This window comes from Trichomycterus rosablanca, chromosome 4 (genome assembly GCF_030014385.1).
Source record: "Trichomycterus rosablanca isolate fTriRos1 chromosome 4, fTriRos1.hap1, whole genome shotgun sequence".
NCBI classification, from domain to species: Eukaryota; Metazoa; Chordata; class Actinopteri; order Siluriformes; family Trichomycteridae; genus Trichomycterus; species Trichomycterus rosablanca.
The window spans coordinates 39,696,394-39,720,326 of NC_085991.1; the positions used below are offsets into that span (position 1 = coordinate 39,696,394).

The 23,933-nt window shown below is 39.2% G+C and overlaps 1 protein-coding gene across 1 annotated transcript in view; it reads right to left on the reverse strand.

The window, feature by feature from the left end:
* efnb3b (ephrin-B3b) overlaps positions 1-22,268 on the reverse strand; it is a 104,492-nt gene extending 82,224 nt beyond the window's left edge. Inside the window, exon 1 of the mRNA XM_062993307.1 lies at positions 22,109-22,268. Within this exon, the coding sequence (XP_062849377.1) occupies positions 22,109-22,257 (149 nt within the window). The 5' untranslated portion in view covers positions 22,258-22,268. The remainder of the gene's footprint in view (positions 1-22,108) is intronic.
* Between the last annotated feature and the right edge of the window lie 1,665 nt (positions 22,269-23,933).

Genomic DNA, 23,933 nt, shown 5'->3' on the forward strand with positions numbered 1-23,933 from the left:
TCATGAATGTAACCAAAGTGTAAAACATGACGTTAAAATCATAATAAACAAACAAACTACATTGCTTAGTGGTATAAAAACCCTGGAATAGAGCAGTTCAGTTCTAAACATTTTACTAAGGTGCAAACCCCAACACACACACACACATATACACACACAAACGTTCAGTATCTGCTACTTAAATAAATAAGCACAAAACATAATTGTTGCAGCTTCTTCATTACCTGCTTGTGTAAAGTATGTATAGCGGGGAACAATCCAACCAAATTTGAGTCAATTTGTTAAACGTATTCTGTTTTGAATGCAACTGAAGCTACAAGAAGTGTACACACAAAAACGTCTTGGTTGATCAACTACCTTTAGCGGAAGGAGGAGAATCTTTGTCCAAAAGACTGCTTTAAAAGAGATTTATTCAGATTTATGTTTGAACTGCATCCAGTCTCAATTGTAGGTCTTTATAGTAAGATATAGAGCATCTGCTAAATAAATAATGTCAATGTAAATATAAAGACCATACATTTTTGTGGATAATTTATATAACACCCAGGGAGGTGTGCATGCATAAAGTGTGGTTGTATAAATGTGTAACTGTGCCAGAAAAAAGAAAGAAAGAAGATTTTGTGGTTCTCAGAAGACTCAAAAAGATTACAGCCTAAAAGTGGAAGCAAAACAAGGAGATTAAACAGAAGAAGAGAAAGAGCGAGAGTGCGGCATAAAGAGTGGGAAGACTTAGAATAAAAATGAGGACAGAGAATCAAGCTGAAACAGTGCAGGTTAAGAGAAAACAGACGGACAAGGTGAAACAACACTGCTTGGGTGACAGAGATGGGATAAAAGTGAGGAAAACCTGTGGAACAGTGAGAGCAGGAATACTTTTGAGCTTTATACAGGAGGCAGGAATGAAAAAGTCTTGGTTGTGGGAGGGGTGTTGAGGGGAGGGGGGGTGCAGAGTTTTTCATGAGAAGAACAGAGACTCCTAATCCCTGAACAGCTAGCTTTGTAAAGTGATTGACAGCAGAGTGCGCCACACTGAGCCACCATCGGAGGGGGTGCGCAAGAAGGGGTGCCAGGGGATAATCCAGCCATCATTCGCACCCTCAAAAGACAGGGTCAAGTGGTACAGGCTATTTTTCTGTTGTTTTCCCACTCGCATTTCACACTTCTTTTTAAAACCTTTTTTTGTCCTTTGTTTATAGTTTTGGATTGCAAATGGAAGTGATATGGTGGGATAAAGCTGGACAAAGCACACAACCACTCTAAGCGCAAATACACTGACAGACCGAGGGCCGAGGTCAATCATAATTCTAATCTTGTCTTAATAGCCGTCAGTTTTCCTTTCCTCAGAGGAAAAAAAACGAGCAGCAAGTGGCGGCCACACGTAGCAACGTTTTCTTTTATAATGACAGATTTCTCTCTACAAGTCAGTCTAGGAGTTCTATTGAAGGCTAACAGAAGGGCCAGACTGTGTACGTCTGTGAGTGCAAGTGAAAGTTCGACAGATAGACGGGTTCCTTCTGTGGACTATTTTTATTCCAAACATAAATGAAATTCAATATCTTAACACAGACACGAGGCTGGCAGGAACTCAAAAAAAACCAAGCAGTATAGTGGATCAGTGGACCAGCAATTCAGATCTACTTAGGGAACAGGGCTGAGAACTTTGCTACCTTCAAGTGCTATCGGAATTATTGTAAATACAAGTTTTTAAACTCAGGTTTCACGAGGACACCCGAAATTTAATTATTATAAAAGAATCATTATTAATAATGCTAATACCAAAGTAGCTAGCTACAACAAGGTTTTCGTTAGTTAAGAGTGGGTGTATATGTTTTAAAATACACTTTACTTTAGTAGTTTGTTTTAGTCACGAGAACACTGCACCACTACATAATGCATGTATAGAGACACATTTATACATCACAAGTGTGTCTGTTATTCATTAGGGCTGAACAATACTTCACACCAGCACTGACACTGCATCACAAAGCCCTAGTTTAGATGACAGGCACAAGTTATAAATAGCCTTTGTTTATTTTATTTATTTATTTCATATAGCTACTACAGGGTTAAAATAGGTGGTGCTTTTTATTAAAAAATATACACAATAAAACAAATGGACAAAAATAATACCCAGCTGACCATAAATTTTTTTCAATCTGATCCTAAGGCTCTGAGGAAGAAAAATAAAATTGTAATTAAATAAAAAACATAATTTAAAAAAGTTCCAAAGAATAACCAGTAAAAATCAATAATTAATTAAAAAATTCCCAAATGATTTTGTAGCCCATTGTTACATTATTATTAATAATAAATTAATAACTGTGGCATAGTGGCGGTAACTGTCGTAAGAACCTGGGTTGGAACCAGGTGAAGTGACTAACACTCATTATCTCCTGTTAGTGGGTGGGATATTTTTACGCAGCAAGTGAATGTTTTATCCTTAAAGTTGATGTGTTAGAAGCAGGAACAATGGACAAGCGTAAGGATTTGAGCGAGTTTGACAAGGGCCAAATTGTGATGGCTAGACGACTGGATCAGAGCATCTCCAAAACTGCAGCTCTTGTGGGGTGTTCCCAGTCTGCAGTGGTCAGTGTCTATCAAAAGTGGTCCAACGAAGGAACAGTGGTAAACCGGCGACAGGGTCATGGGCAACCAAGGCTCATTGATGCACGTGGGTAGAGAAGGCTGTCCCATGTGGTCCAATCCAACAGACGAGCTAGTGTAGCTCAAATTGCTGAGGAAGTTAATGCTGGTTTTGCCGTCAGAATACACAGTACATAGCAGTTGCAGGTCTGTTTTGGAAGCAAAAGGGGGACCAACACAATATTGGTCATAATGTTAAGCCTGATCGGTGTATAGTCCCTGTTTTTAGCATGTACTTATTCATGTCCATGTGGGGTTCCTTCCAAGCAAATGTAGAAGGTGCCCTGTACATAGTCTATATCTACTTTGTACCCATCGTTCTCAGGTAGCATTGAAGCAACCTGCCCAGGATACAGCAGTTAGTGAAAATGATAAAATAAACACATTATATTTAACAACTGTTTAGCATTGGTAAAGTAAATTTGTAAATCTGTAAGTACTGGAGTACTGGTTAAATTATAGTATAGATGACTGCTAGGCTAATTAAAGAGCTTAATTAACTTTATCTGCACACTTTATTTGTTATACTTTATTTGTACACAGATGCTTCATAATTATGACTCCAGAAGTGGAAATGATACATCAGATGCGCACATAAAGGCAGCACACATTCATTTGCAAAGACATTTGTTGTGCACATTTGTTTGACACATGACACTGTACAGAATTACCCTTAATTTGAGAGGTGTGTATGAGTGTGTGTGTTCTATGGGGCCACCGCATTCCGATTCGAACTAGCAAAGCAAGTGGTTAAGTAAAAGCCACAACATCATCATTAGCCGGCATGTGTTCAGATGAGTGTGTGTGGTACGGGATGAAGGTTTAAATAGTTTAAACGGTAACATGTGAGTATCTCATGATGTGGGATTACAGCAGATAAATACGCTACAACCTCAGCAGGATTAAATTTTCCCACATATGCAAACTAGCCGGGAATACCAGATAACATGCACCGGTGCATTAACAACACATCCACATACCACAAACGCTCTATATTAAAAGCTCGACACAAACAGGTATGAGTGTGCAGGTCATGGGAAACTGAAAACGTGTGCTGTCTTTACAAGATGTGAACAAGCAAGCACAAAACAGGCCACCATTTATCTATCTCCGAAACAAACAAGGCTACTGCACCCGAAAAACCATCAATACACGCTCAGAGAAACGCACACAATCGGAGCCACATACATCCATCAAGCCGACATGAGCATTACAGAGCCCGGGAACAGGGACGGGGGTTTGTGGCATGGCTGAGTTTTTGTGTCTTTCCACCCCGCTCCCCCTGCGAGGAGCATTCTTCAGGCCTCCTTTTTTTTCTTTCAGAAGTGAGGAAAAAGAAGAAAAGAGAAAGCACGAGTGAAAAAGAAAGGAAAGAAAAGCACTCCATCTGTTTTCTCTCCCGTGGTGCTGCAGCTACTCTACAGATGCCCTCCGACTGAGAAAGAGAACGGTGGCGAGAGTAATAGACGGGGGAGAAAGAGATGGAGAATGTGAGAGACGTGGATGAGGTGGTGGGGGCGAAAAGAAAAGCTCAGGAGGAAAAGTAAGGAAGGATTGATTGATTTTCAGGTCATATAGATAGGAAGAAAAGAGAACGGCCTCTGCACAGGTTGATATCTCGCGGACATTCACAAGCGGTGCTAAATTACTCTGACACCACGTTGATAGGCAATCAGGGCTATTCAATGTGCCTTTTGAAATCAGAATTATTCAGAGGGAAAGAGGAATGTGTGTGTGTGTGTGTGTTGGTGGGACTGGCACCAACCAGTTAAACCACCCCAAAAAAGCAGACAAAGAGGAAAGTGAAAAAACAGACAGCAATTTAAGACGTACAAATGCCCAAATGCTGCCAACTTTGAGCAACATAATAGACGGGGCGGATGAGGCGGAAGTTAGCACGCTCGGGTTTCAAATAGGAATGAGCAATACATTTTTCTGATAGCCTGTAGCCAGACCGTAGATGATAATTAGGGCCCTGCAAAATTCACAGGAAAATGTGCCTAATTTCACAGAAATCACAGATTTCACAGATTTTTACAGAAAAGTGCCACATTTCACGGCGGTCATTAAATAACACTCATAAACTGAATGATAGAATAAATGGAAGCTACAATACACAGCATAGCCTACCTTCCGCCTACCTTTCTCAGTCATTGAATCTGTCCTGTGCACATCCATCACAGTGTGGTTTGGTTCAGCCACAAAACAGGACAGATGCAGATTGCAAAGAGTGGTGGATAGAGCAGAGAAAATCATCGGTGCTCCCCTGCCCACCCTCCAGGACTTATACAAAACAAGAACCAGAAACCGGGCAGAAAAAATAATCAGACTCCCCACACCCTGGACACGAATTTTTTAACCTTTTACCCTCTGGCAGGCGCTACAGAGCCCTGCACACAAAATCAAACAGACACAGTAACAGTTTTTTCCCAAATGCCATCGAACTAATTAATATCCAGAACTGAACTGTTGTTTACATGCTGTAATTTCATTTAAATTGTTACTATTTATCTATGCTATTTTTCTATTTTCTGTGTTCCAGTTTCCCCAGAATCACAGGGAACAAGGCAGTAACAGACTTCGGTCAAGATGCCAATCCATCTTGAGGCCTCAATCATCCCCTCATCCACAGACATATCCAATCGTGTCTGTATGTAGACCCCCTAATTGGCTGATAGCATCTCTAAGGATTCAAACCCTGGATTAGAGCGGTAGTGGCCTAGCGTAACTTTCCGCTGCGCCACTCCAGTGCTAAGAACACATTTTTCCTAATACAGATAATATGAAGACACTCATTAAAGTGAATTACTTCCCTATGGACACTATGGTGAGCAAATAGTACAATGTCCAGTCTGCTTTTAAAGAAACGGTTAATCATTTTAACAGTTAGCCATTATTGGCCCAGATTCCAATACTCATAACAGGATTAGAACAACCTAAACTTAAATAAGTTCTATAAATAGAGCAAAGGAAAATGTATTCTGATAACTTGAATTCATTTACAACTTTACCCTTTATGCATGTGTGTGCATGTGCGCGCAACACACAACTTGCCGACGAAAGCTCTTTTGTACGGCAAGGAAAAGAAAAAAAACAGGGCAAAGGTAGAAAAACAAGTGTTATGCTCCTAAAGAATAAAAAACACAAAGACTGAATGGGGGGGGTTAAACCTCTGAGGAAATTTAACCCCTGACACTGGACTAGATCCAACACTCAGAGCTATAACTTTTTTCTCTGCCGTGCATGTGTGTGGCGCTTTTTGGAGAGAGAACATTAAAAAAAAAAAAACAGTGAAACTCGAAGCAGAGCGCATTCTGATGCATAGCACCGGGCTGCTGGGATGCATTTAGCGAATCAGGAAAAGAAACCCTGAAGTGATATTAAAGCAGGACGACGGCTGTGAGCCAAACTCAAGCTGCTAGTCGTCAACACGAACGCAACCGGCCTGCCAGAGCTCCTCAGCTCTCGCCTGCAGCCCTCCCGTCCAGAAGAGTTCTCATTTCTACCCAAAGCAGTCCAACACACAAAAAAAGCATTAGAATAATGATTTGCAGCTGCATCGGTGAGATCAGAAGGTTGTGCTTCTCAAAATCAGCCTAAAACTCAGTCCTAATGCTCAGGCTTAATCCAAAGGCCAGAGTCTTGCTAGTTCACTTCCTGTGTCTCAGGAACAAAATATGTGGACCACCAACATCTAACCAATGAGGACAAGAAGGGTATAAATTAACCTGCCAATTATTTTAAAAAGCTAATCATTCAGGTCTTCTAGACTAGGTGACAAGGTAGTCATGTGATACGGTTTTGGATTTTTTGGGTTTTTAAACAGCAAGATTCAGCTAACTTCTACCCAAATTACTGATTTTGAGGTAAGACAGGTAAAAAGTAGAGCCATAAGAACACAAGGAAAAATTATTTTGTCAAGGGAATGAAAAATTGCCCAAATTAGGGGTACCAAAAATGCTATATGGTGGGCATTATGCCAAAAAGGACACACTGTGTCATTAATGTAGAAATATGTCACTGCCTTTAGCTTTACATTCACACATATCACGAATCAGAATATGTAACAATGCTTCTTTGTTTGGGTTTTTTTCTTTATGCTAACAAAAGGAAAGGAGATGTATTGTAAAAATTTTAATATATATACAGTGTATCACAAAAGTGAGTACACCCCTCACATTTCTGCAAATATTTTATTATATCTTTTCATGGGACAACACTATAGACATGAAACTTGGATATAACTTAGAGTAGTCAGTGTACAACTTGTATAGCAGTGTAGATTTACTGTCTTCTGAAAATAACTCAACACACAGCCATTAATGTCTAAATAGCTGGCAACATAAGTGAGTACACTCCACAGTGAACATGTCCAAATTGTGCCCAAAGTGTCAATATTTTGTGTGACCACCATTATTATCCAGCACTGCCTTAACCCTCCTGGGCATGGAATTCACCAGAGCTGCACAGGTTACTACTGGAACCCTCTTCCACTCCTCCATGATGACATCACGGAGCTGGTGGATGTTAGACACCTTGAACTCCTCCACCTTCCACTTGAGGATGCGCCACAGGTGCTCAATTGGGTTTAGTCCATCACCTTTACCTTCAGCTTCCTCAGCAAGGCAGTTGTCATCTTGGAGGTTGTGTTTGGGGTCGTTATCCTGTTGGAAAACTGCCAGTTTTTGAAGGGAGGGGATCATGCTCTGTTTCAGAATGTCACAGTACATGTTGGAATTCATGTTTCCCTCAATGAACTGCAGCTCCCCAGTGCCAGCAACACTCATGCAGCCCAAGACCATGATGCTACCACCACCATGCTTGACTGTAGGCAAGATACAGTTGTCTTGGTACTTCTCACCAGGGCGCCGCCACACATGCTGGACACCATCTGAGCCAAACAAGTTTATCTTGGTCTCGTCAGACAACAGGGCATTCCAGTAATCCATGTTCTTGGACTGCTTGTCTTCAGCAAACTGTTTGCTGGCTTTCTTGTGCGTCAGCTTCCTTCTGGGATGACGACCATGCAGACCGAGTTGATGCAGTGTGCAGCGTATGGTCTGAGCACTGACAGGCTGACCTCCCACGTCTTCAACCTCTGCAGCAATGCTGGCAGCACTCATGTGTCTATTTTTTAAAGCCAACCTCTGGATATGACGCCGAACACGTGGACTCAACTTCTTTGGTCGACCCTGGCGAAGCCTGTTCCGAGTGGAACCTGTCCTGGAAAACCGCTGTATGACCTTGGCCACCATGCTGTAGCTCAGTTTCAGGGTGTTAGCAATCTTCTTATAGCCCAGGCCATCTTTGTGGAGAGCAACAATTTTATTTCTCACATCCTCAGAGAGTTCTTTGCCATGAGGTGCCATGTTGAATATCCTGTGGCCAGTATGAGAGAATTGTACCCAAAACACCAAATTTAACAGCCCTGCTCCCCATTTACACCTGGGACCTTGACACATGACACCAGGGAGGGACAACGACACATTTGGGCACAATTTGGACATGTTCACTGTGGGGTGTACTCACTTATGTTGCCAGCTATTTAGACATTAATGGCTGTGTGTTGAGTTATTTTCAGAAGACAGTAAATCTACACTGCTATACAAGCTGTACACTGACTACTCTAAGTTATATCCAAGTTTCATGTCTATAGTGTTGTCCCATGAAAAGATATAATGAAATATTTGCAGAAATGTGAGGGGTGTACTCACTTTTGTGATACACTGTATATATAAAGCTTAATTGTGTGTAATTAGGAAAAGTGTGAAAAATCAAGCAAGTGATTAAAAGAAAAATCTAAAGAATCTAAAAGTCTAAAGAACAAATAAGAATAACTCACTCACTCACTTTCTTAACCGCTTATCCAATTATGGTCGCAAGTGGGTGCTTGAGCCTATCCCAGCTTTTCAATGGGCGCAAGGCACACAGTAACACCCTGGACAGGGCGCCAGTCCATTGCAGGACAGGCACACACACACACACCCATACACCGATTCACCTATAGGGCAATTCAGTGTCTCCAATTAACCTGACTGCATGTTTTTGGACTGTGGGAGGAAACCGGAGCTCTAGGAGGAAACCCACCCAGACACGGTGAGAACATGCAAACTCAACACAGAAAGGACCCGGACCGCCCAGCCTGGGGATCGAACCCAGGACCATCTTGCTGTGAGGCGATAGTGGTACCCACTGAGCTGCCCTAAATAACAATAAAATACAATAAAAATAAATATATAATGTAATAAACAAGAATTAATCTGAGCTCCCTATACTGAAAAATAGTTATTATAATTGTAAATATTAAAGACGCATACATTTTATGGCTAATTTAAAATTTTTTAAATTGGCCGGTTGTGGGCCAAACTGGCTTTTCAAATTATTACCCAAATTAGAACTTGTACATTTATAAGATCATAAAATTATATTAAACAAAAAATATAAAGCATTAACATATTAAAAAATAGTTACATACAGCAGATGAATATTAAATATTAAAAACTTATAAAATCACACTATTTTTTTTGACAGTAATAAATCTGCAGGATACTGACTCCGATCTTAGCTAACCCTAGTCGAAATTATTCCCTTAGCCAGCTGTATGAACTGTACACTCATGCGAAAGCAATCATTGACAAAATCAGGAAATATCAAAGTCATCAAGACCTGGACTTCAGCCGCCATGGTAGATGGACAACTTGAGAAGTAAATGAGTGTCAAAGTAGTCTGGCTTTGGTTTGGAACAAGGCCCATGCCTTGTCAGCAGTATTGTGAGCTGTTTGGTCTGTTCTCTGTAAGAGGCCAAGGCGCTTGTGTATGTGTGGGGCAGGAAGTCTTCAGGGTCATGATCCACTGACCATTCTTCATGCTCTGTAAGTGGGTCATGTCAAACTCTGCCCCCCTCCCTTGAATGGACAATTACAAACTGTATCTCACAGACAGACAAAGATCCTTGTCCCTACTTGATTTAGTCAGTTGAGAAGGAGGGGGGGTGTTACACAGTCCAGATTTTGGCTGGATGTGCTGGCAACACACATACAAAATTAATGTTGGTGTAATGTTACCCCACACGTGAACTAATCCTGGTCTGTTTTGTAGTCAAACTCAGGAGACACTTATCACTGTAAAAGCGCAGCCAGACACCACCAACTGTCGTACAGGAAGTGTTCATAAGTGCGTAAGTGTCTGTGTGTTTTGAATAGACATGCTGATACCCCCGATCCCGTTGAGATAATCATTTTGTCCCTAACGTGTAACGGATGCAAATAAGCTCTGGCTCCATGCTTTCTACACGCTGGTAAATCAGCCGTGCTCAGCACAAATAGACGTACACCCCAAAAGCTCTGTCAGTGAAGGATGGGGGGGGGGGGGGGGGGGGGGGGGTGGCGGGTGTCTGGCGTACCCATACTGCACCACCTCACAAAATGGGATTCCCACACCCAGGTCATTTTACTCGCTACAGAGTCAGCTGCAGATAAGCTTGTCTTGATACTGATCTTTATGATCAGGATATCCACTCCAGATCCCATGGTGGAAAGATAGCGCTCTCACATGCTACTGTCTGCCCTGCTAATGACTTTTATCAGTGAGTTCTTCAAATGGAACGTGATACAGTAGAGATTATAGTGCTACAGAGCAAGCAATTAGCACAAGGCGCTTCTGACTGGAACGAGCCTGCATTAGAGGAAGTACCAGTGTCAAAACTGTGTCCTTAAGCTCTGGAGAGGAGCCCTTAAAGGAATACTCATTTAGTGTTATCAGATCTAATTTCTCTTTACCACATCTGTGCAATTACCACAATTGGGAGTTCATGGAACATACCATATATTTGTATTTGATAAAAAAAAATTTACCTGAGGTTTAACTCTGCGTATATACGCTTGCAAAATGATCATGATCATGCTAGAACTGGAATATTGGAAATATGCTGTGTTCTCTGTACTCAAAGAGTTCTGACCAGGTAGAAGCTTTCAATTTAAATAAATTACAGGTAGATTTTACCTAAAAGGGGTTCTGAACATTCTGGGGTTGCAAGTTCTTGAGTTTGACATACATGAGGTCATTCTTTATTGTTTCCAATGTTGTCCTTTATAAACCATGACTTAGCATTTAGCTATGGCAAACATCAAGTCAGAATACATTCTGGAAAACCAAACTTCAATTTAAAAATTCAATTCAAGTTAAAGAAATATATTTAAAGCACTAAATTAAGTCCTACACTTAAACAAATGTTTAAACAATGAGTTCACTGGCAAACTAGTCTATATGGTGTGCATGAATGTGTTTAAAGCACATATTCTAAAGGCCTGTATAAAATATATCAGGGAAGCAATGGGTGGAACTACACAGCTGAAGTTACATCAATATTTAGAAGAGTCCACATACTTTGGGCCATATACAGTACCTTGAGTCGGCTGAGTTGGCTGTAGTAGTATTATTATTTTTATTATCATTTAGGGCAGCGCTCTCCAACCTTTTTTGCACCATGGATCGGTTTCATATAAAATAACATTTTACAGACCGGCGGGGTCTGAGCTTTTTTCACTGTAATGAGACGCTGCTTCCACCTGGGGGTGATATGAGATGATAAACACCCATGAGTTGGAAATGGAAGCAGTGTTTTTATTTCTGATGTAGCGATCTCTAATAATTTATTCTTTCTGTGTGACCGGGTAATAAAGACCCACAGACTGGTACCGGTCCGCAGCCCGGTGGTTGGGGACCACTGATTTAGGGTGCTCAGATGGTAAAGAGGGCTAGTTGAGAACTAGAGATCTGAGGTTTAAATGATGTGCCATCTGCCAGTTGTGCATTTGTGTGCAACTGCACGTGTACATGATTGGCTAATGTCAAGGGGTTTGATAGCCGAACAGCCTAGCCTTTGGAAGGTGGACTTGTCAATGTGCCTGAATAAAAAATAGGTTGCGTCAGGAAGGGTATATACTGTAGTACACAGACTATGGACTAGATCCGCTGTGGCAACCCCAAAATTCAGGACAGTTAAAAAAAAAACATCATCTAAGGCAAATGGGTACTAGAAAGAATAAAATCTAAACAAAATATGAACCAGGATTAGTTCCATATTTCTGCATTAGTGGCGTTTTTAACACTACAATTTAATATTTTATCATTACTTTCTTTTATAGCACAAGCTCTACAAATATCCAGCACAAAATACCGTTATAAAATGTTATTTTTTATGTGGTTACAATGACTATAAAAAAATTAAAGTAGCAAAAAGCTTATGAAAAAATAGTACAGCAATAACAGTTTCCAGTATGTATATCGAGTGTCCCAAAAACAACCTTTATAAGTGCATTATAAGTAATTTCGAGTAAACATGTTTCCTTCTTTACTGTTTCTTCATCCAGGAAATGAGTGTCCTTGGTAATTACACATAGCCCAGAGATATGGATTAGGTTAAAATGCTGGAGTATTCCTTTAATCCCTAACTGCTCCGAGCTCTGACCTAGCCTTCCTTTTATGTATGTCCGAGTGTTTCTGCTCCTTTGAAGAGGGGAGCTGGGACAAAAGAGACAAAGTTCAGCTTCGCAATACAATGACCAATAAAGTAATTTATTCTAATCTACAGGTCTGGAGTCAGCCATGCAGAACCCTGATAACAGCTCTTAAGACCATGCCATCCAAACGGATTAGAGATTTTAAAGCCCTCAACATTTTTACAGCCTTAGGCTGTCTGTACCACACCCATCTCTTTAGCATGACACTCCATCAAAACTAATTATCTACAGGTCTGCGATCAGGCATGGCTTGAACACCTGGGAACATTTCTCTTACAAGCAAGCCTTCCAAACTGGTCTCAGTACAGAGACTAAGAAAGGTTAGAGACATATGGAAGGGAAGCAAGCAGCAGTGGGAGGCGAAACGTCAATAAAGGAATGCCCGTATGGACAATGCTAATCTATAGTAATATGGCTGTGTGCGGAAGGTGGGGGCGGAGAAGTTAGCCTCAGGCTAATCAACTGAAACTGTCCACTCAGCTCGGCTCTCATGATCTACTGCTGAACCTGCTGGTGAACGGGAATGACAATAGAAGGAAGAAAAGAGAGTAAAGGTGTGAGATTCTACAGGAAAAGGACATGTCTGCACATGAAAAGGCAACAAATTAAGTTTAAGACTTGTCACTGTGTGGTTCCCCTTTAAAGAAATGTCCATTTTGGGAAACATTATTGTTAAGTCACACTTTTAAAGGTAAAAATCACATTTTTTGAGCTTTGTTTTTACTTTTAAGGTATTATGTATTTGGCAGATGATGCTGAGCAGTGTCCAACAACTGTGGGTTTGCAGAACCAGATTCTAAACTCCCAACTTTCAGAGTAATGCCAGTCCAGTCCATTGTGTTTTTGCTGCCATATTTTCTTTTCAATTTAGACATTGCTGATTCCTACTATTACCTGACAACCACCAGACAAGCAGCATCTTAGGTAGATTATACACACACAGACACTCACTCAAACACACCAGGGATCAATCATGAGTGATGGAAGAGACAGTAATGGCATTACTTTCACCCAGAAAGCACCTTTTGACCAGCAAATAGCATGTGGGGTGATAGGGACTCAAAATTCTAAGCCGTGGATGATGCTTTTCACTGAGGACCACTTCATTTCAGGAGAGATGCAACGTGATGCTTAGACACTCAACCTTGATTCTACTAACTGAGCTTGCTGTAATAAGTCACTTTTATACTCCTTGTGCACTACTAAAAATATAAAATTCATTTTTCTGACAAAGTAATGAAGAAAACAATTAGACAAACTAAGATAAAAGATGCAGGTAATAAAAGTTAGATGAAACCCATGAACTAAATTGTGCCTGAGAGATTCAATAGTCTAATGAAGGAAGGAGCTCGCTCACACACACACACACACACACACACACACACACACACACACACTTTGCTGTTCTGAGCACTGCTTCTTCCCTTGCAAAACAGCTATGTGACCCCAAAGACCCATGGATCAAATAAGCAATGAGGGAGAAAAGAACACAATCAGAAGGAGATAGGCAGCATTAACTTCTATAACAGGTGGTTCAGACACTGCCTCCCTTTATGAGAGAACATTATGGCCGCTCGGCTTCACGGATGGAAAAGAAAACGTAGACGGGTAGCGGTAGGGTTAAGCTTTTACTGATATCTCTGTTATACGACTTCTGCTCATCTGTGTTTAAATGTTATGGTTTGGGGAAAAGAGGCCGACTACCTAGGGGCTGCCGGCTAACCGCCGCTGGGTACGCACTCCCATACTGGCAAACAGAGAGCCGATGATAGATGCCTGGAGGACCGCACACACTCTCAAGTCACCCGCAGTGAAGGTCCGAAGGGTTATGCCTCCAGGGTGCTCTCACATCCACAGAGCAGTGCAATACATGTAGCACAATGTTTATAGCTTGTGTTTATTATAGTTGATGTGTCTCATCTAGGGATGGATTTATTTAAATAAACAATAATCCAATCATAATCTAGTGTTTCTTAATCTCAAATGCATTTGAATATTGCAGGTGTAATTAGCAGAGGTAGGTAAAATAGCCCAAAACCTTACTGTAGTAAAAAGAAAAAACAATTCAAATATTTGTTTATTCAAATAATTACTTTTTTTAGAGAGAAATGAAAAAGAGCACACGTAGCATAAAGAGCAAAAGAGCACATGTAGCATAAAGTTCCTAAACAGCATGGGGTTTGAAATAAAAAGCTATTCAATGTAAATGACTGGAAACTAAAATAACACACAGTGTGTAATACATCTTAAAGAATGGACACACAAGAACTTATGTTTAACTGTGTTAAATACCAGACTGGTTTCTTTTCTTTATACATGTGTTTTTCTGTAGCAGAGTAACTGCTGATGCCACTACTATGTATTACGGTATAGGTATATATGCCCAGAAATAAAATGCACTGTAGCTGAATAAATAAGGTTGAATGTTCCAGTACGAATATTGATATATTTTGTTATTTTCATCTTAATGTAAGACTGGAACATACTCTCAATTAAAACTGCTATGCATTTAATTAAATAATAATAATTAAATATTGTTAATTTGTTTATTTGTTCATTATTTATTCTAATTATCATTTATTCATATATTACATCCTAACCAGGGTGATGATGAACCCAGGGCCTACTTACTAGAATAAAAGTGTGAAGTCAATATAGTGCCACCTCTGGTAATTTTGAGTACAAATTAAATGTTAGTTTTTGATGATAAAGACAGATTAAGTTTTAGACTGTATACTTTAATGTCTTAGTTTAATCATTAATTCCTTTTTTGGGAACAATTATTTTATTGTTTTTAAACTTATATGTTGTCATACATGTTATCATTTACATTTACATTACATTTTTGGCATTTAGCAGACGCCTTTATCCAAAGCGACTTACATTACAGTACACAGTCTGAGCAACTGAGGGTTAAGGGCCTTGCTCAAGGCCCTTAACCCCCCCAACAAACAAATCCATTGCCATCTTGAGATAACATGAGGAGGCTTCCATCAGCTGGCTAACAGTTTATTTGTGGCTGTCAAAGTACAGAGCATCAGTAGTTTCTGCTGGACTGAGAGATTGAGAGAGGGAAATAGATACTGAGCATGGAACATCATGGTCTAGTAAGGCTGAGAGATGTTTAATTGTTCATTCTTGACTACTATATTAACTATAACTATCATTCAGATATTAAAGTGGATATTAATACACAAGTATAGTATAAAGTGGTTTCAGAGTTAACGTTTATTTCAAGTCATGCGTTGAGTACCATGTTGTTCCTATTGTGTCAGAAGTCTTGACATATTTACTTGTGTGTGTGTGTGTGTGTGTGTGTGTTTGCCACAACAGCTAAGAGCCATTTTCACTGCTCCTGTTGCTTAAGGCTTATACAGCCGACGGCACATCACACACACACACACACACACACACGCACACACGACTACTTCTCAATGCAGGGGCCTTCGATAGCCACCGAACAATAGAAAAGCTGAACAAGCATCCACACCCACACACTAATTTATCCACCTAGCACCACACACGCTTAAACACACCTTTTCTTCCTGGAGATTTAGATGCTGCTACACACTGTTGCCTATTTGGCTTCAACAGACTAAAACCTAATTTGCCTTGACCACGCTGCTGTAACAGAAATTAGCCTCAGTCCGCAAGCCTCAGTAGATCCAGCACAAAACAATTTAGTCACAGAAATTAATGATGCTTCACAAACGCAGACCTTAAAATGTCCTCCTGGTAATTAAACTGAGATCAATTCTGAAGTTGCAGCGTGTAACTTTCCCTCAGTTAAAACAAAAGAAGCAGCACTGTTAAGTGTATAAACAGTCTATATTTATGTACCCCCTGAGAGAAAAAAATCTAAATATGGTTTTCAATGCAGTGCAGCAAGTCAGCCTGAAAGTTTTACAAATTTTACAAAAAAACGAATACAAAGTCAAAGTGTCTGATCAAATTCGGGACCATTATTCTGGACTCGTTACAAATCAGTGCCATAAGCTTGGGCACTTCTTTAACATGCATTGACCTGCAACCATTACATTATGCTACGCTGAGGAAGGAAATGGGGTGAACACCAGTTTAACTAAATATTTTTAATGAATTCCTTCCAACACTGTATTTCTGCCAAGTCTCCAAAAGTTATATTCGGCTGCTTTAATGTTACATTCTTTCCAAATGTAGTAAAGTCAAACTGATTTTTTACAGCTTCAAAAAAGCTTTTTATATATTAAGATTTTTAAATATATAAAAGTAATCTTCATCTTGATCAGAGTCACGGTGGCTCCATAGCCTATCCTTAAAACACCAGGTGCAAGGCAGGATTACTCCCTGAACAGGGCACCAATCAATTAAAGGCCAACACACTCACCTACTTACTCACTAACAAACACAATGGGTATCACCTACTGGCATGTTTTTAGAAGTGGGAAGAAAACACAGTAAAGCAGTCACAAAATACAAGTAACAGTACCTTTATGGTCATTCCAAGAAACTCACCAATACTATGGCATTAATATAAATTTCCAGTCTCCATTAAGCCTTGTCATGATGTGTTTAGCCTCAAAAAGCAGCTTTTTATCCAGAACTAATTAGCTAGCTATGAATTAATTGTTGAGAATCTGGAGGGGATTAAATGTTAATGTGTTAAGGGGGGAATAGTTGTAATACAATTACCACTGACATTCACAGGATGAAGACACACATGTAACCCCAATAGCATGTATAGTGATGCACATCCTCTTATCTGAGGTTTTTTTTACAAACACACACACAGAACTAACTAAAACATTAAGCACTGCACCCAGAAAGACTATGTAATAGGTCTAGCGGTGTGTTGAAAAACCAAAACAGAGCTGTAGTCAGTTTTGACCTCCGTCAACTGGACATCCAACATAATAAACACAGTCCAACAACTGTTGCTTGTTCACTGAACTCATATAAGGCACGATGTGCTGTATCACAACAGCATTGAGCAAGACTTTTAAGACCTGTACGAGCTCCTTATCAAGCTTTGCAGTTTGATTGCTTGTTTTTATTTTTATCCCATATTTCCTCCAGCTCAGTCACTGCCAATACCCACACAATACACACTTACTTAGGTATCTATGACAGAATTAATGTCTCAATTAAAAGTGCAGTTCAGTCAGAATAAATTATCCACAATGTGTCCTCATGCAGAATGTAGTCCATCAGGTATTACATGTCTAGGCCACAAAAATGATCTCTCTAGTTTTGTTCTTGAGTCTACGAGGCTAATGGAACTAACAAGAACAGTATTAGACTCCAACAGCTACCAGTTTAGCCTTGAGCAAACAATATGCATACAATATGGTACCTTTGCCTGTAAGGAAACCGTCTGAAAAGGTAACATTACTACAGAATAAGTCTGTATTAGTCAATCTAAATTAAAACATTAATCCTCTAACATACAATTCTACCTTCAATATATAGTTTAAACTGTGTATTCTACAGTGTTGGAAACCACATAAACAATTCCAACTCGGGGAGGTTTGAGGCATGTGTGGGATGAGTCTGAAGTGGTGTTTGCACAATACCACTATATAACCGTAAGCAACATTAGCCTTGTGGCTTCTAAAAAAGTCTAAAAAACTGCTTCAGACACGAAATATGCCTTGACTGATTCTACTGTGGAGTAGGGTTGAACCTGACCAACCATAAACTACACAGACAACCTAGGTCAGCAGGTCAAAGGACAAGGTCCCAAGAAGCAATTTAATACTCAAGTCACTAATCTGCCATTAAAGCAGATACAGGAAGTAGCACTAGCATAATCTGCCTGGGTCTTCATCTACCTCCAGACTCGAGCACATACTGACAACGTCAAATATCAATTCTGACATTTTATTCAATTTCAGTGTCTACAAGTGACACCTTTGGTCTTTATAGATTTTTTTTCACCCTCATCGGTCGTCCTCAAGGTGATCACGGTGCTGCTCTTGCGTTTTCTTAAGCCTAACTGGTACTGACATCCATGGCTTAAAGGATATCGATTTTTTGCACAATGAAGGATGCACCCTGCTGCTTTTCTCCTATCCAGTCTTCTCATCCTTCTCTCCCTATCGGCTGAGCGTGATCATTACCCACTACATGCTACATGTGGGTTTAATTGGGCACGCACAGTGTCAGCACCATCATGACCAAAGGAGAAGAGATCGGCAAAAGGAGAAAAAAGGCCAGGAGGTAATAAGCCACTTAATGATATAAAAAAATGAGAGATGGGAGAAGAGGAGCTTTGAGGATGCTCTAGTTTAGGAGTGCAAGGTAAAGGGATGTCAAGGACAGAATTAAGTATGCCACAGAGGCCACAAGGACCTCCATATGGTAACTTTTAGTCACATTAAGGTCATATTAATTACACAGGAAAGCCCACAATGATCTGCATATGGTTACTTTTGATTCCAAGTGGCACAGATTGCTTTGGTCTGCGCTGTGTTTGATAGTTCAGACCAACAAGTGCCTGTGGAGTGTGCACCACGTTAAAAAGAATTTTAAAAATCCTTTCCACATCGTTTCTGCAGTGTGAAATCCAACAGGTCTGAAACACAGTGTGAAAAACAGTGAGAAAACTAGCGCCGCTGCTAAACTGCGTTAATCAGCACACACTCTAGGCGCAGGTCATGCAGAAAATGCAAGGTCACTTGGAAACAAGCACTGTGTGTTCACATACCAAATTAAAGCCCACAACCCTCATGATATTAATACAACCCAAAATCCTGCACTCATTAGGATCGTCTGGCACCCTGGCTGAACGCGAGCCCTAGCCGAGCTGTCTCTGAGCCCTCTCTGCGCCATATAGCATCTGCCTAGGCGCCGAGTCACACGGCCGCATTAAACAGAAATCCGTCTTTCAAGAGCACCATGGCATGGCTAATAGCCCCTCATAACCCACATACTGATTTAGAGCAGGCTAGAAGTACTCCCATGAGGCCGGATGTCCACTTAAACAAGCGGCTAACAACCAAAGGGTGTGGGGGGTTAGGGGGGTGGCTATTCATTAGGGGCTTGGCCCTCCATAAAACCGCCATAAAGTTGCACCCAATAGTAGCCCAAACAGTGTCCTGCTGTTTACTAAAGCTATGAAATATGATGGTAAGATACTAATATTGTTTAGTATTAGGACCACATACACACGTTTTGTGTATTGCTGATATTGTCAGGTGTTTTTTGTACCAAAAGTATCCTTTTTACCTCTTTTTCTTGGATAGTTTTCGATAGATGAAGTAGTTTTACATTGAAGTGTTTCATTGGTAAGTTGGTTGCAAAACCCACCATAATACATCTGCAATATGTTATTTTAGCTATAATACACACCTCTACTCTTCAGACTAGCTACTAGTTAGTGGAGGTTAAAACTGATTTCGATACAAATTACAACTTCTGAGAATAGTGCTTTTTAGATTGTTATGAAGCTAGAAAATGTAAATTTTATATAAATAAAAATACTGATTAGTAATAAGTATTACTAAAAAAGTTCATTACTATTCAACTTATCAATATTATTAAGATCTGTTAAATATTTATAATTAGAGTACGATTTGTAACACAGCTATTTTTAGTGGTTAAAGTTGTCCAAAAATGCCAAAATAATTAATAATAATAATGTTAATAAAAACACCAGAAAAAGTGCAACAGTGGATTTAAATGTTCAGTTAATTACATTACAAACAATACTAAATAAAAGCAAATGAATGTTGTGGTTTTATCATAAAGTGGTGTTGTTCTAAATGTGAGCTTTTGTTTACAAAGATGAAGAGATAAATTAAATCCTGCTCAAAACCACAGATAAGGAAACATAATCAAAATCCGTATTGACCGTATCTTTTCCTGGAATGCACCTTGTCACTTTAGTTATGGCAGAAATCAATATGCCATCAGTGCAGCAAACATGGAAGTTTACACACTTTACACAAAGTGTGTTTTTGAGCCTAAGGCTGATCATACAAATAATCATGTAATATATTTCAAGGCTTTTTAAACTCAATTGGTATTCATTTAAAAAAATTAAAAGCTGAACTTTTTTTGAAGCAGATGTTTAACCATGTTCTATTGTAAATATATTGTTAAGAAAACATTAAGCCACAACAAAGAACCAATGTTGCACATCAACATTATAGAACAGCAATACACAAACTGATCAAAGAGTCAAATTTTGCAATAAAAATCTGAATGTTAGTTGAGTGCAATTAATTCCATGCTTTTGAAACAATACATTACTTTTTTTTATCATGGTTTATATAAAGCAGAGCTAATAAACCTTTACAAACCACACAGCTCAATTTCTAATCTAAAATGCTCTTTAGGCCGTTAACAATGCTTTGAGATAGCAGTATGGATAGTAATGACTAACCTTAAGTTGGGTAATGAATTAAAGAGTTTCAAAACAAGGATACATTCATTTTGTGTTCCTACATTATTTCTATATTGTTTTATATTATTTAGATTTTTTTCCCCTCAACCTTAAATTTTTCAATTGCACCATGTGACTTAGTAACAGTAGAAATCAAAAGGCCTAATGAGACTAAAAATTGAGGTTTTAAACACACTACAATTTTCCAAAATTGAATTAGAGTTGTAGATAAGCACCAAGCAAAAGTATATATATTTATATTTATAATCCTAAAGAATTTTCATGATCGTCAAACCTGTTGACATGATCTTTTTTGTCGACTGGTGCATAGTGCAGCAGAAAGCAACAGACCTTTCACGGACTTTTACACACAGTCCGTCATGAGAACAGTAAATCTAACAAATGGGGTTAATTATTTTTTAAAAATAGAATCAGAAAAAAACTCTTTACAACACTAATGCTTCAGACTGGTTTGTAGTTCATTGTACGTTTAAAATGTCCTAAATGATATTTATCATTTTTAATGGACACATCACAATATACTATCTTCCTATATCATTTCTATTATTTTAATAACTGGCAATACATCAAATATTCAAAAATGTGTATGGACATGCATTCTGAATTGCACCATATTACTAAGCAAGACTGTAATCAGTATTCTAACCAACATGTTTAATTTAAAAAAAAAAAAAAAAAAAAAAAAAAAAAAAAAAAAAAAGAAGGAAATGTAATATTTTAAATCATTTTTATTATTTATCATGTAAATAATTAATAAAAAAAAATACCATTATGTGTTTATTTAATAAATATTACAAATTGTAAAGTTCAGTATTTTTGCAGTTGTGTTAACCAATAATAATAATACTCTGGGGAAAAAACATACATGACATTCTAGATCACATGATAACCTATGAAATATTATGTTTTAAATTAAAAAATTAAGTCATTTGCTATATCACTAATCACTACTATTAAGACACTAATGCACTATAATAGGCTTAAGTAGTGTTAGTACTGCAGTTTATTAAGCAGAATGTTCCTCAGGTTCATGCCATCATAATACAATTAGCAATATAATAAACAGATTTTACATTTACATTTAAAAGAGGATACATTTCTTTCATTAACACGTTTTATTGTGATTATTGACACCAGAATGTTAGAATATTAGGATACTGGGGGTACTGGATGAAACTGGGCACATGTTCTGTGTAAATGCTGCGGTGTGTTGTGTAAACTATACACAGGTTAATTTAAAGAGACAGGACTTAAATAAAAGAACCTATAAAAGGCGACGCATCCATAAACGTGTTGTAAAAGGCTCTGGCGTGCACAGTGAATGTAATGTGGTGTTTATGAGTTCTGACTGACGCTCAGCGCTTCAGTACTTCCTCTGATTATCTACTGAGTATTCCTGCCTCTGTCTAACACTACCTGACTTCTACTTTCTCTCACACTGAGTGAGTGCAGAGTCGGATTTCTGATCAGAAGTGGAACCTGTAGGCTAGTAAAACGCACTTTATATAGAAAAACAACCCAGATTTGGGATCTATGCGTGATTAGATTTGAGTCCTACCTTTTGTTTAGAGAGTTCCAGTAGATTGGCTCCATATTAGAAGCTGTGATTCCGAGTAAATCCACCAAGAGTAGCAGGAGAAATCCCAACGAGTTCCTACAGCTCCGTCTTGCCATTTCCATCGCTGAACAAGCTTGATTTCTCCCCATTTGCGGTGCAAAATATTTTCCTTTAAAAGGATGGTTCAGTGTTTTTAGGAAAAATCCTGAAGCTGAAGTGATATCAGTGCGTTAAGGCGCAATGTGTCCGCATGGATAGCAATGCAAAAGCAAAAGGCGCACTGAAAACAATGCTGTTGCTTTGTATGTTTGGACTATCCACTTTAAAATAACAATCCTAATTTTTTTAAAGATGCACTTTTCTTGAAAGTCGAATTTTCACTCCTGGAAAAGCTGCAAATCTTGTCACTTTTAATCCTGGTTTTAGCTTTATAATTGATGACTTTTTGCCTTTGTATATTAAAATTCTCGTCCTGTCCTTGGTTGTGATCTCTTCTCTCCCATTACAGCCTTTCCTTCAGATGTCTTCTTTATAATACTTCCTCAGTGGACAAACAAAGCATGTAAAATACAGACTGGATGCGTGGTTAAAACGATGGAGAGATGCGTTACCCAAAACGCTATAAAAACGCAGAGATGCTGTGTGATCTCTGTCCACTTCTTTTTACCTTTCTCACCTCTCTTTTCTTTCCGACTTTCCACTCTCCACTTGTTCTTCTGTTTTCCTATTGATTTGTAATTCCCAAGCCCTTTATTCACTCAAGCTCCGTTTTGGTTTTTGCGCATAAGATTTTGCCGACACTGATCGCGTCGGGAAGGCAGCGCGCAAACCCGACCAAAAAGTGGAAGCGCAAAAAATCAAACAGGAGTAAAAAAAACAACTCCAGTTCTTGAGCACAGTTAAATGTCCACAATACAGATGCACAAATAAGAAACTAGCTGATCAGATGGTAAATGGCTAAATCCCGCTGGGTTATGGCTTTAGGAGAGCTCGGTGCTCCTCTGTCTCCTTCACTTGGTGCTGAGAAGCCTTGTGGTGAGATTTGTCCTCGCTTGCCGCTGACAGACTGACTTGTTGGAGAAAAGCAGAGGGAGGGGAATCGGGGGGAAACCTATCTTCCGCCTGCCGACTGCACTAACATTCTGAATTTTTCCTCTTTTTTAATTTTTAACAAGAGGTAATATCGAACCTGCCCAATTCCATCAGTGCTTTATTATTTCTACCAAAGTTGCGCTTTCGAACACAACGCTGCTGCATCCAAACCCACATGTACTCCTAAATAGGGTCACAAAATACACACACTCTTCTCAAAGCGGAGCTTTCCAGAAACACAAAGGTCCCGTGCGCCCCCTTGAGGACCGAGTGATAACTGCATATTTTGTTTTTCACTCATTCGTTGATCGACGTTACTGCTTTATCGTGACCGGTCTTAGTGGGTCAAGTGCCACCCGAGAACAGTAGGCGCAAGGCAGAGACTCAGACTCAGACGCAGCTTTATTGTCATTCAACCACATGATAGAACGAAATACATTTACCCAGGCATCGGTGTGTGTGTGACATGAAAATAAATATGAATAGACTAAGATGAGTATAAAAATAGAATAAGCTAAGAAACTAAAAAAGTACAAGTAAAAAGTATTTACTGGTTTATTTTTGGTTTAAGCTGGTTTTGTTTAAAGCACAGCCAGTGAGGGACAACATCAGAACCATAACGTCCAATAACAAAACAGTAGAAAACAATGGGTGTGTTTGAAAACCTAGGGAGCTACCTTGCTGTCTTACTGCCTACATAGGCAGCTGCCTCAGTAGAGAGGATTCTAATAAG